Source organism: Balaenoptera borealis, assembly GCF_965194805.1.
Source record: "Balaenoptera borealis genome assembly, chromosome: 13".
Taxonomy (NCBI): domain Eukaryota; kingdom Metazoa; phylum Chordata; class Mammalia; order Artiodactyla; family Balaenopteridae; genus Balaenoptera; species Balaenoptera borealis.
The window spans coordinates 96,999,756-97,011,676 of record NC_138870.1 but is presented as its reverse complement, the minus strand read 5'-3'; the positions used below and the strand labels follow the sequence as shown (position 1 = coordinate 97,011,676).

General features: G+C 49.7%; 1 protein-coding gene and 1 long non-coding RNA gene across 8 annotated transcripts in view; one reads left to right on the top strand and one right to left on the bottom strand.

The window, feature by feature from the left end:
- The window catches only part of SYNGR1 (synaptogyrin 1), a 28,888-nt gene extending 24,238 nt beyond the window's left edge, over positions 1 to 4,650 (bottom strand). Inside the window, exon 1 of one of the 2 annotated variants that reach the window (XM_082352823.1) lies at positions 4,484 to 4,650. In XM_082352823.1, coding sequence (XP_082208949.1) covers positions 4,484 to 4,582 — 99 coding nt within the window. In that variant the 5' untranslated portion in view covers positions 4,583 to 4,650. The remainder of the gene's footprint in view (positions 1 to 4,483) is intronic. The other variant, XM_082352824.1, reaches the window with a different exon arrangement.
- The window catches only part of LOC309610243, a 32,748-nt gene that overhangs the window by 14,446 nt on the left and 6,381 nt on the right, over positions 1 to 11,921 (top strand). The window contains exons 1-2 of one of the 6 annotated variants that reach the window (XR_014233793.1): positions 4,788 to 5,172; positions 6,576 to 10,215. The exons of 2 other annotated variants lie outside the window; for them this stretch is intronic. This is a non-coding gene — a long non-coding RNA (uncharacterized lncRNA). Of the gene's footprint in view, positions 1 to 17; positions 4,203 to 4,668; positions 5,224 to 6,575; positions 10,216 to 11,921 lie in introns of those variants that run through there. 3 more of the 6 variants (XR_014233794.1, XR_014233791.1, XR_014233792.1) reach the window with 3 other exon arrangements.

The window sequence follows — 11,921 nt, the reverse complement described above, 5'->3', positions numbered from 1 at the left end:
CCCACCTTCTTTATTAGGACCAACACAGGGGTCACCTCCCCCTGGAAGCCCTCCACGCCCCCTGGCAGAGGTACCTACTCCCCACTGGATTTCCTTCTTGTTGCATCCCAAGCCTTCTGGATGGTGCCTGTCGACTCAATTCTGTTCTCACTGGACTGAGAGCATCTCCGGTGGGACACACAGGCTGGCACCGAGCAGGGACTTGGTATTTGTGGAATGAATGAATGAATGCCAGAGCTGGCCAGAGGCTCTGTCTCCACCCTGGACCCATTTCACCCCAGCCCCTGCAGGCTCTAGAATTTCTATGTGGGACAGCTAGAGTGTGGCAATCTGGTTGGGTACGGAGACGAGGGGTCTCATTTTGAAGCTGCTGCGTTTGCAAAGCAAACTCAGCTTTTTTTTTTTGGCTGAGCCTCGCAGCATCCGGAATTCTCCGACCAGGGATTGAATCCGCGATCCCTGCAGTGGAAGCACGGAGTCTTAACCATTGGACCGCCAGGGAAGTCCTGCAACCTCAGCTCTTATACTCAGTGTTTGCTTGGAGTGATTGAGGGGGTCTGATAAAACTGAGGGTGTAAAACTGCTCCCTCAAGCCACTCCTTGGGGCCACTGTGACTCAGACAGGGAAGCCACGGGGAGTACACTGAATGTGGACCCATGTCCACATTCAATGTGGATTGAAACTGCGGCTCTGACAGTCCAGGGCCCAGTAGCTCTGTCTCTAGTCAGTAGAGAAGTCACCTCCAGCCTGCCCCTTACTTCTGTCATGGGAGGGATGACACCCACCCTCCTTACAACATCCTGAGTGTTACAGCCAAAGCCCTTAAGAGATCAACCCTGAAAATGGCAAAATTTCAAACATTTTATTGTTTTATTTTTGCCAAAACAGAGAATTAAAAAAAAAAAAAAGAAAGAAAGAAAAAGAAAACCTCTCATCTACCAGCGCCAATATTCTTTTCCCATACGTCATTTCAAAGCTCTAAAAGGATGTAAATTCCAAATAGAAGGTGGTCCTTTATATGAAATCAGCTAGCTCCCTGCTGAAACTCCACTTCCCCCCACCTGGCTCCAGGTAAAGAAAGGGGTCACTGACAGGCTGCAGGATCGGGGCAGGATTGGGCATCTCTGACCCAGCCCAGCCTCCGCTTTCCGATGAGGAGACAGAGGCAGAGGGGGTGGCCACAGCTGGTGCCAGATTTCCTGGCCCCCGGCTAGCACAGCCCACCTCCCCGCCAACCCAGGTCAGAGGAGGCAGCTCTGAGCTCACCCTGGACACTGTCCCAACTTAGCCATCACCTCCTCGCCCAGGGCAGGAAGGGTCCAAGTTGGGATCAGGGTCCATTCCTCAATTCCCGCTGTGAGTAATCACCCCCCACCCCGGCCCAGGTGTGTGGGGGGGGTCGGGGGAGGTGGTGTAGGGCACACAGGGGCAGAGAGGAGCTGAGAAAGCCTCAGTCAAGAGATAAGGGGTCCTGCAGGCCTGGGGGCTCAGGTTCCAGGGTAGGTCCAGGTTTGGTGACTCCCTGAAGCTTACATGTTTGGGGACCCACTTTCAAATAAACAAATAACAGAAAAAAGATCTTTCTCTTACAAATTTTACAAAATCGCAAGCCCATGTGTTCACGTTGTTAGGGCCCTACAGGGCGCAGAAGGGGTCTGGGGAGCACAGGAGTCCTGGATAGAGTGACCAACCGTCTTGTCTGTCTGGGACAGGGGGGCTCCCAGGACATGGGACTTTCAGTGCTGAAGCCAGGAAAGTTCTGGCACACCCAGGGCAAGCTGGTGCTGAATGCTCAGGCTCCATTAGCTCGAAGGTGAAGCTTAACGCCAGCCAGACTCTGCCTGCCAGACCCTGCGGTGAGCAAGCAGAGGGAGCTCGAGGGAGGAGGGCAGGTGGCCATGTGCGTCCACTACGTGCCCCCACGTGTTAAAATGTCTCAGTGCATCACCTGTTTTTGAAAAAGACTGGTAGGAGATAGCAGCCCTCCCTAAGTGGTGGGATCACACGTGCTTTTTTTTCCAATTTTTTTTTTTTTTGGTGAAATACACACAACATAAAATTTACCATCTTAACCATCTTTAAGTGTACAGTTCAGTGGTATTCAGTACATATATATTGTTGTGCAACCATCTCAAGTGATTTATGTTTTCCAATAACTGGCAGGTATTACTTCTATGATCAGGAAAAAACCTATATATTTTTTAAAAGTTCAATCAGCCTGTTATCAGATACCTCTGCTCACGCAAAGGTAGCGAGCAGGGCTGGGAGACTGTTGGGGGCCTCCGGGGGGATTTGAACATTGGATGGGGGTTGACCCAGATGACCCTTATCCTTTCCAAACCTGAAATCCCAGGACTTCAAACTCTTCCTGAGCCAGGGGAAGCACTGTGCTTTGGAGACAGGAAGATCCGGGTTCAAATCCTCCATCTGCACTTACATGCTCAGTAACTTTGGGCCTCTCTGAGTCTCAGTTCCCTCAAGTGTGATACAGACTGTGGGGGGAACTAGCCAGGTAATCGTGAGAACAGCCCTGCATACAGTGGGTGCTCAGTGACTTTTTCTCTCTTCTGCTTGGAATGTCCTCCCGGCACCTTGATGTGCACACATGTAAACCCTCCTCATCCTTCCAGGCCCAATTTGACATCGCCTTCTCCAGGACGCTTCTCTGATTGCTCTCCTGGTTTTGCCGGCCTCTGCCTGAGGGTGCCTGGCTCACTCCCCAGCGGGACTGTAGGCTCCCTGAGCACTAAGGGCTGCGTCTGAGTCATGCCGCCTTCCCTGGAAGCCTAGCCAACTCAATAAAGCTTTGCTAAATGAAGCCCTCACCGGCAGAAGTGAACCAAGCAGACAAAACGCCCACACCCCCTCACAAAGCCAGTGACTTCATGCTCCGGGCCGGCGGAGGGGAGCAGTGTACAGAGCCGGCCCACCTCATCAGGCAGGTGTCTCCCAGAGCTCTACCTTTGCCGAGGACCTGCCAGGGTCTCTGGGGAGCTGGAGACAACACGGATGAATGAACTCAGCACCACAAACCCTCCTGGATGCACCCAGGGTGCCAGGCCATGTGCCAGCACCGGGGACCCAAAGACTAAAGAACAGGGCTTCCCTGCCCTCAAAAAGCTCCCCATCTGGTGGGCACTTGAGAAAAAGGGGTTTAAACGTGGCCACCCTTCCTGTGGCACCAGAGGGAGGTTTGAACGTTTTTAGACAAAGGAAAGGTAGCTCCCTTTCCCTCTGGGAGGCCAGAGATAAACACTCCAGCTGTCCCACCCATCACACCCTTATATGGCCCTGAAAATCCAGGAAGTGAGGGAGCTTGAGCACCCCACAGCTGGCTTTAGGCTTAGCCCCCTGGGGGGGCTGACAGGGCCCCTGCCCAGCGTCCCCAATCCAGGCCTTTCTGATCTAGGCCCACAGGAAGGCGCCGGCAGGCCTGCAGAGGCAAGACCCTCTAGTGAGGGGGTCTGGGCAATGGCCAGCAACCCTAGGGAGGCCCAGACACCCCTCCCCAGACAGCAGCAGGCCTCCTTTCCCTGGGGTGCTGCCCAGGTCATGTGAACCCCTCCCTGTGTGCTGACTCTGTCCCATCCTCCTCTCCCCGACCCCAGGTTTGAACAGGGATCCCCACTCAGCTCTCTGCACTGAGGGATTCTGCCCTCGCCAGGCTGGAGGTCCAGAACGGGCTTCTCTGCTCTTCCCGGTGGTCAGAGGACCTCTCTCACGCCCTCCCGGCCCACAGTCCCCTCAGGCATCCAGGTGTCTGCACGAATTCGGGAAATATCCGAGCCCAAGGAGGTCTCAAGGAGGCTCCTCCCACCCCGCTACAAATCGAGAAACTGAGGCAAGCGAGAGGAGGTGACGCTGCCCACCTCGGAATTTAACTCCTCGCTTTCCGTGAACATTTCTCGGGCGGCTTCCAGCCCAAGGTCACGCTGCAGAAAGGCAGTTCCCGGGGAGAGAGACCAAGTATCCGGCTCCCGACGCGTCGCTCCACACGAGTCCAGCTAAGCCACAAAAACCCGGTTTCCTGCCCTCTCCTCCTTGATCGTCCATGGCAAGAGCGCGTGCACCCCGCGAAACGATCCACGCCCCGATCCACCCCCGAAAAAAGGCCACCTGAAACCAGGGTTCCGTCCCCACGGTCGCCGGTCCGCCCAGGCGGCCGCGCGCAACCCGAACCGCGAGGCGCCAGGTCGCGGCCTGGAGGTCACCGCGATGGGGGGCGGGGGGGAGAGTAAGAAGTGGGACACCGGGAAGCCAGGGGTCGGGGAGCAGGCGCCCCCGCGAACGCCGGGACCCCCGCCCGGAGCCCGGGAAGGAGGGAGGGGCGGGCGCCAGTACGCCGGCCGGACGGCTCCCCACCCGCGGCCGCGCCCGGGCAGCAAGCCGGGTGGGGTTGGGGTCCGTCTGGGCGCGCCGCCCTCGCCCGCGCCCCCACCCCGCCCCATTCCCTGCTTGGCTGGGCCACCCAGCCGTCCTTACCCAGGACACGACGCGCAGGATGGTGTGCGGCTGCCGGACCAGGGTGTAGGGGTCGAAGGCGCCCCCGGCTTTGCCCGCTCCGTACGCACCCCCTTCCATCGTGGCTGCACCCGCGCGGTGCACCCCGCTCGGCGCGCGCCGCCAGCCCGTGCGCGTGCGCGGCGCCACCGCCCCCTCCCCTGCTCGCGCGACCGGCGAGGCCGAGGGCTCCCGCGAGGGGGCGCCGTAAGCCGAGGGCGCCGGGCGGGAGCGGCGCGGGCGGGGGGGTCGCGCGCGCCCTCGATCGTGGGGACGCGGGTGCTGCGGCGCCGGCGGAGGGCGCGCTCGTCACTGGCTTAGTGACCTCTTTGCTGAGTAGGGGGGACGGGGGGGTGCAGTAAATGCAGGTCTTGTCCCCGCCCCCGGGTGGCGGGTCTGCCGGGCCGCCCTACCCACTCCGAGCCTACGGCCCTGGATGAAACCACCTTCGTGACATTTTTGCTGGTTTCTTGTCGCTCTGTCTGCCCCCAATATAGTGAGCGGACAGGGGCCGCGTTTGTACTCCTCATGGGGTGCATGGGACACAGTAGGTGCCGCAGGACTTCTCGAATGAATGAACCACGAATGAATAACCCTTCTCTCAGAGCCTTCTAAAGCACAGCCCCACCGCCCCGGAGGACCTTTCCACCCTGTTTTTACGCTGACGTCACGTGAGTCCCCGTGTCTGCGCACCCCCAACCCCCAGCCTGGAGGGGTCCGAGGTACCTGACTCAGAGGCAGAGACTGAGGAAGGGCAATTGATTCTTTATGAGGCACCCTCACCCCCACCCCACCAGCACGCTACCCTTTTCCTTAATCCACTAATTAATCATGTAGTTATTTGTTCATTGTCCTCCTCTGCTAGTCTGCGAATTTTGTCTGACTTGTTCACTGCGGTAGCCAAGGGCCTGGCACACAGTAGGTGCTCAGTAAACAGACCCTAATCCCCATCACCCCATCACTGCTTGGCCTAGAGCTCCAGCTTTCATGGAAACCGAGGCTGGATGGAGGAGTGCTTGCTGCAGTGAGAATGACTGCCTTCCAGGTCTGGCTCTTAGCATGACCTGTAGTCCCTAGGGCCTCATGTCTCCACTGGTTCCAGGAGGCTGTTGGATAAGGATGTCTATCTGCAGGGGCCTTTGCTGTCCTGGTGATGACAGAACATGCCGCATCCTGTGATGACAGGACACCAGATCCGTGCGGAGGAAATGTGGTGGGTGTGAGGCCACCCCTTATAAACATTCCATAGACAAATGTCCATCTTAGGCTCTGTTTAGTGAGTGTTAACTCAGCACCAGGCCCTGAGCTAAGGGCTTTACATACGTTATCCCATTTAATACAGCAATCATATTCTATGATTATATGAAACTTCTAGAAGCAAACAGAAATTTTTTGTGACTTTGGGTTAGGCAAAGAGTTCTTAGATACGATACCAAGAGCATGATCCATAAAAGAAAATCGATAAATTGGACTTCGTCAGAATTAGGAACACTCATCTGGGGACTTCCCTGGTGGTCCAGTGGTTAAGGCTCCACGCTCCCAATGCAGGGGGCTGGGGTTCGATCCCTGGTCAGGGAACTAGATCCCACATGCCGCAACTAAAAGATCCCGCATGCTGCAACTAAAAGATCCCACACGCCACAACAAAGATCCAGCACGTGGCAATGAACATCCCGCGTGCCACAGCTAAGACCCAGCACAGCCAAGTAAATAAATAAATAAATATTAAAAAAAAAAAAAACACTCATCCAAAGACCTTGTTAAAAGACTGAATGAAAAGGCAAACCACAGTCTGGGAGAAAATATTTGCGAAGCACATTTCGGACAAAGGATTTGCGTCCCAAATATATAAAGGACTCTAAAAAGTCAATAATAAGATAAACAACCCATTTTTTAAAAAATGAGCAAAAGATTCGAACAGACACACTTCACCAGAGAAGATATACAGATGGCAACTAAGCACATGAAAAGATGCTCAACATCACTAGTAATTAGGGAAATGCAAATTAAAATCAATGAGATACTTCCACACACCTATTAAAATGGCTAATGTTTTAAAAATTTGACAATTTAGGGCTTCCCCGGTGGCGCAGTGGTTAAGAATCCGCCTGCCAATGCAGGGGACATGGGTTCGAGCCCCGGTCTGGGAAGATCCCACATGCCGCAGAGCAACTAAGCCCGTGAGCCACAACTACTGAGCCCGCGTGCCACAACTACTGAAGCCCACACGCATAGAACCTGTGCTCTGCAACAAGAGAAGCCACTACAATGAGAAGCCCGTGCACCGCAACAAAGAGTAGCCCCCGCTCACCGCAACTAGAGAAAAGCCCTCGCGCAGCAACGAAGACTCGACGCAGCCAAAAATAATAAATAAATTAATTAATTAAATTGAATAAAAATTTGACAGTTTTGAGTGTTAATGAGTATTTAGAACAACTAGAACTCTTGTACATTGCTGATGAAAATACAAAATAGTACAGCCATTTAGGAAAACAATCTAGCAGCTTCTTATGGCAGTAACTATACATTTGCCATATGACCTTGCAACCCCTCTCCTAGGTATTGACCCTAGAGAAACGAGAAGTTACGTTCACACAAAACCCTGTACAGGAATTTTTATGGCAGTTTCATTGGGAATAGCTGAAATCTGGAAACAACCCAAATGTCCCTCAGCTGTAGATTGTATAAAAAAAATTGTGGAACATTCATACAATGGAATACTACTCAGGAATCAAAAGGAATGAACAACTGATACACTCAACCACAAGAGACTACAGACTACACGACTTCCTTTACGTGACATCCTTACAAAAGCAAAACTGTAGGAACAAAAAACAGACCAGTTGTTGCCAGGGGCTAGGAGTGAGGTTGGGGTGTGCGTGTGTGTGTGTGTGTGCAGGATTTACTACTAAGAAGCACAGGGAAATTTGGGGGGATGATGGAACCATTCTATATCTTGTTTGTGGTGATAGTTATACAATTGACTATATATGTTTGTCAAAACTTGCAAAAATGTCCATAAAAGTGTGACTTTCACTGTATTGAAGTTATACCTAATTTTTTTTTTAATGGAGAAAAAAGGTGCAAGGGTGATGGGCTGAATCAGTGAGTAATATTCAGATCAGTGAGTCATGTTAATTCATTTATTCATTCAATAAATATTTATTTGAAGCCCACCATGCATTAGGCTTTGTGCTAAGCATAGGGCCATAAGAGTGAAGAATTTAGAGACTGTCCCTAGACCTTCCAGCACTAAGGTTTGATCACACTAATGAATTAAATCTCAGAAAGGGTAGTGTTCAGGAACCTGAGCTTCAGACTGAGATATTCTTGGGTGGACGTCCTGGCTCCCACCACCCTTCACTCACTGTGTGACCTTGGGCAAATGGCTTCACCTCTCTGTGCCTGTTTCCTCATCTGAAAAATGGAAATAAGCATAGTACCTACCTCTGAGGATTATTGACAGGACTAAAGGAGAGAACTCACAGAATGTGCTTAGAATCGCGCTTGATACAAAGAATGAGCTCAATAAACGTTAGTGAGCTACCCATCCCCGTTGGTCTTCAGGGTAGCTGTGTACAACAGGGTATATAGGCACTTTCTTAGAAACACAAAGCTATAAATGGTGGGTAGCTTCCCGACTCACCCAGGAACCTCTACTTTTTAACTATCATTGCAGGTCATAGAAACCTCCTCTTCTACTGTCTGTATTTATGTGTTCTGCATTAGCGGCAAGGGCCAAAGGAGGAAGTCAGGCTGTCCTTTGTAGGTCAAGCTTTTGCAAACGCAGAGCTGCCTGGATCATGCCTTGTACAGCCTGGTCGTTCAAGTTCCCAGCCCAGGCTGAGCTGTAACTCGCCTTTGTTCCTTCTCTCCTGCCCCCTGGAGGCCGCTTTGTTATGGAAGGTGTTTGGTCTGTTTTTTGCGAGCGTGGAGTTACCTGGGCAAATGGGCAATGCATTCATTGTATTTGAGTGCATGAGCCACAGCATAATGATAACGTTAAAAATTTGCCAAAGGTACCTTTCTGGAGAGCTGTTTGGCAGTGTGTTTCAATTGAATAAAGAATGTGCCATTTGATACAGAAATCCCATTCTTTTCCCAAGGAAGGGATGTAGGAAGTACACACAGATCTGGTTAGCTCTAAGACCGGGTTGCACGTTCACCTAGTCATTTGTTCAATATATCTGTAACACCACTGTGCGCCAGGTCATTGAAGACCCTTGGGATCCAACAGTGACATAGTACGTGGTCTCTTTGATGCTCCTCCCGCAGAGAGGCGGAGTCTATGTCTCCTCCCCTTGAATATGGGCAGGCTTGTGATTCGTTGATCAATAGGATGGCCTTGTGCCCTTTTCCTGGCCCAGGTCTTAAGAAAATATCAGCTTTCACATTCCACCTCTTGAAACACTCAGCCCTGAGCTGTCATGTAAGAAGTCTGACTATGTTGACACCACTGAGACATCATGTCCATACTCAGGTCAAGAATCCCAGCTGAGGGAATTCCCTGGCAGTCCAGTGGTTACGACTCAGCACTTTCCCAGCCGAGCCCATCCTTCCAGCCATCACCACCGCTGTCCTGAACCCTCCAGACTGATCATGTACCAGCTGAATACCACAGAGCAGAAATACGAGCTCGGGAGAGGGCTGAAGTCATGGATACTTGAGCTCTGCATCCAAGTAGCCACTGAAGCTTTGGCTTTTGTAGGATAACAGAGATTAAAACTTTCCAAAAGAGACAGAACCTGAGCCAGGCTCTTGCCTGAACTCAGCAACAGGGGTGGCACTCCATCACTGGGAAAGGAAGCAAAGAATAGAACTGCAGGGGATTCTTGCCTGGGACTCTCACTTAAGAAAGTGATGGGTCCAGGAAGGGAGGACAAAGATTTAGCTTGCCGCCGAATGCTGAAGCAAGCCTCCCACTGCATCCCCAAACAAGGCATCCCCAATATGTCCATAGGAAGGAGCCCTAACACATCATTGTGAGAGCTGCAGAGATTTAAAATAATAATACCAATATAGCAAGAGAATATTGTGAACTTTATGCCAATAAAATTTGAAAATAAAGAAAAATGGACAATTGCCTATGTATTTATAGAAAAATATAGTTTACCAAAACTGATTCAACAAGACATAGAAAAATCTATGTAGTCCTATAATCATTAAAGAAGCTGAAACAGTGGCTAAAAAATCTAGTTACAAATAAAATACAAGGCCCAGATAATTTTATGAGTGAATTTTAACAATCACCCAAAAACGATGATTTCATTTTCACACAAATTCTTTTAGAGTGAAAAAGTGGGTATACTTATTTTATTCTATGAAGTTAGAATACTTTGACATCAAAATCAGAGAACGATAGTACTAGAAAGGAAAAGCTCAGGCCAATCTCATTCATGAATATCATTGCAAAGAGTGCTGAGAAAATATTAGCAAACCTAATCCTGCAATGCATAAAATGATAATACATCATGAGCAAGTTGGTTTTATCCTAGGAATGCAAACTTGGTTCATTTTTAGGGAATCAATAAATGTAATTTTTCATATAAACAGATTAAAAGGTAAAAACTACATGACCATCTCAATAGATGCGTTAAAACTATTCAATAAAATCAATACGTGTTCAATATAAAATCTCTTCCAAAACTAAAAATACAACATCCTTAAGATTATCTACAAAAGCCCTATAGGATGAGTGTACTTTAAAAAAAAATTTTTTTTTTAAATTTATTTATTTATTTTATTTATTTATTTTGGCTGCGTTGGGTCTTCATTGCTGCGCGCAGGCTTTCTCTAGTTGCAGCGAGTAGGGGCTATTTTTCGTTGTGGTGCGCAGGCTTCTCATTGTCGTGGCTTCTCTTGTTGCAGAGCATGGGCTCTAGGCACGTGGGCTTCATTAGTTGTGGCGCTCAGGCTCAGTAGTTGTGGCTTGCAGGCTCTAGAGCGCAGGCTCAGTACTTGTGGCACACAGGCTTAGTTGCTCCGCGGCATGTGGGATCTTCCCGGACCAGGGATTGAACCCGTGTCCCCTGCATTGGCAGGCGGATTCTCAACCACTGTGTCACCAGGGAAGCCCGAAACTGCCCTTTTTCTTTTCCCAATACACATTACCAGATTGAATAGTTGAAATCCTTGTGGGGGAGGGTGGGGCTCAGAGGCTAAAATAACTAGATGTCTGAGTAGGACAAGTCCCTGAAAATAAACACAGTAAACTGCAGGACATATACCATTCGAAGCTGGGCTACTGGAAAAAACAAACCAAGAATATAAAATAGGCCTGACACAGAGCTAAGGGATGACATTAATGATATAAATGAGGAACAAGAAATAATCAAAGTGAATCCAGCAGAAGTATTTCATTTTATTTTATTTTTTGGCCGCACTACATGGCTTGTGGGATCTCAGTTCCCTGACCAGGATTGAACCTGGGCTACGGCAGTGAAGGCCCAGAATCCTAACCACTAGGCCACCAGGGAACTCCCTTGAAGTACTGAATGAAAAATATAAATGTTGAAATAAAGAACACAGCATGGATACAGCTGAAGAATGAATTAGTGAGGTGGATGATCAGAGTGATTAAATGCCTTGGTATAGTTTACTGATGGCTAGAGTTCCCTGTTGTTTGGTCAAACATTAGTCTAGATGTTGCTGTGCAAGTATTTTGTAGATGCAATTAACATATAATCATTTGACTAAGTAAAGGAGATTATCCTCAATAATATGGGTGGGCTTCATCTCATCAGGTAAAGGCCTGAAGGCTTCCCAGAGTGGAAGGAATTCAGACTCCAGATTACAACATCAACCCCTTTCTGAGTTTCCAGGCTGCTGGCCAGCCCTACAAATTTCAGACTTGCCAGCCCCCATGATCACATGAACTAATTCCTTAAAATAAATCATACATATATTTTTATTGGTTCTGTTGGTTCTGTTTCTCTGGAGAACTTCAACTGATACAAGTAGGTTGTAAAAATCTCGCCATCATAGAAGTCCCTTTACCCTCCCTGCTCTATGTTGTACTTGTCGTATGTGTCACCTCTACATACACTGCAAACCCCATCTGTGGGAGTTGCAATAAATTTAGAGGAGCTGAAGGGGAGAGCTTGAGAAGGGGCGGGGGAAAGTGGAGGCCAGAGAGGCACGATTTGTCTGTTTCCTCATGATGACACCTATGTGAAACATTTGGACGTTAGTAGTTCACATATGATGTCATGCACTTCACCGTGCACCCCACTGGGAGGGACATGATGCCAGGTTGTCCTACTATGTGCTGCTGGCTTAAAGTGTGACCATCAGTCTCCCTGATGTTGAAGTGCACTTTTCCTTGGTTATTAATAAGTAATCTGTAGCTGATCCTTCGCATGACTAGCCTGTTTCCCAGCTGTGTTTCACCCAATGGTTTTAACGTCTCTTGACGATCCTT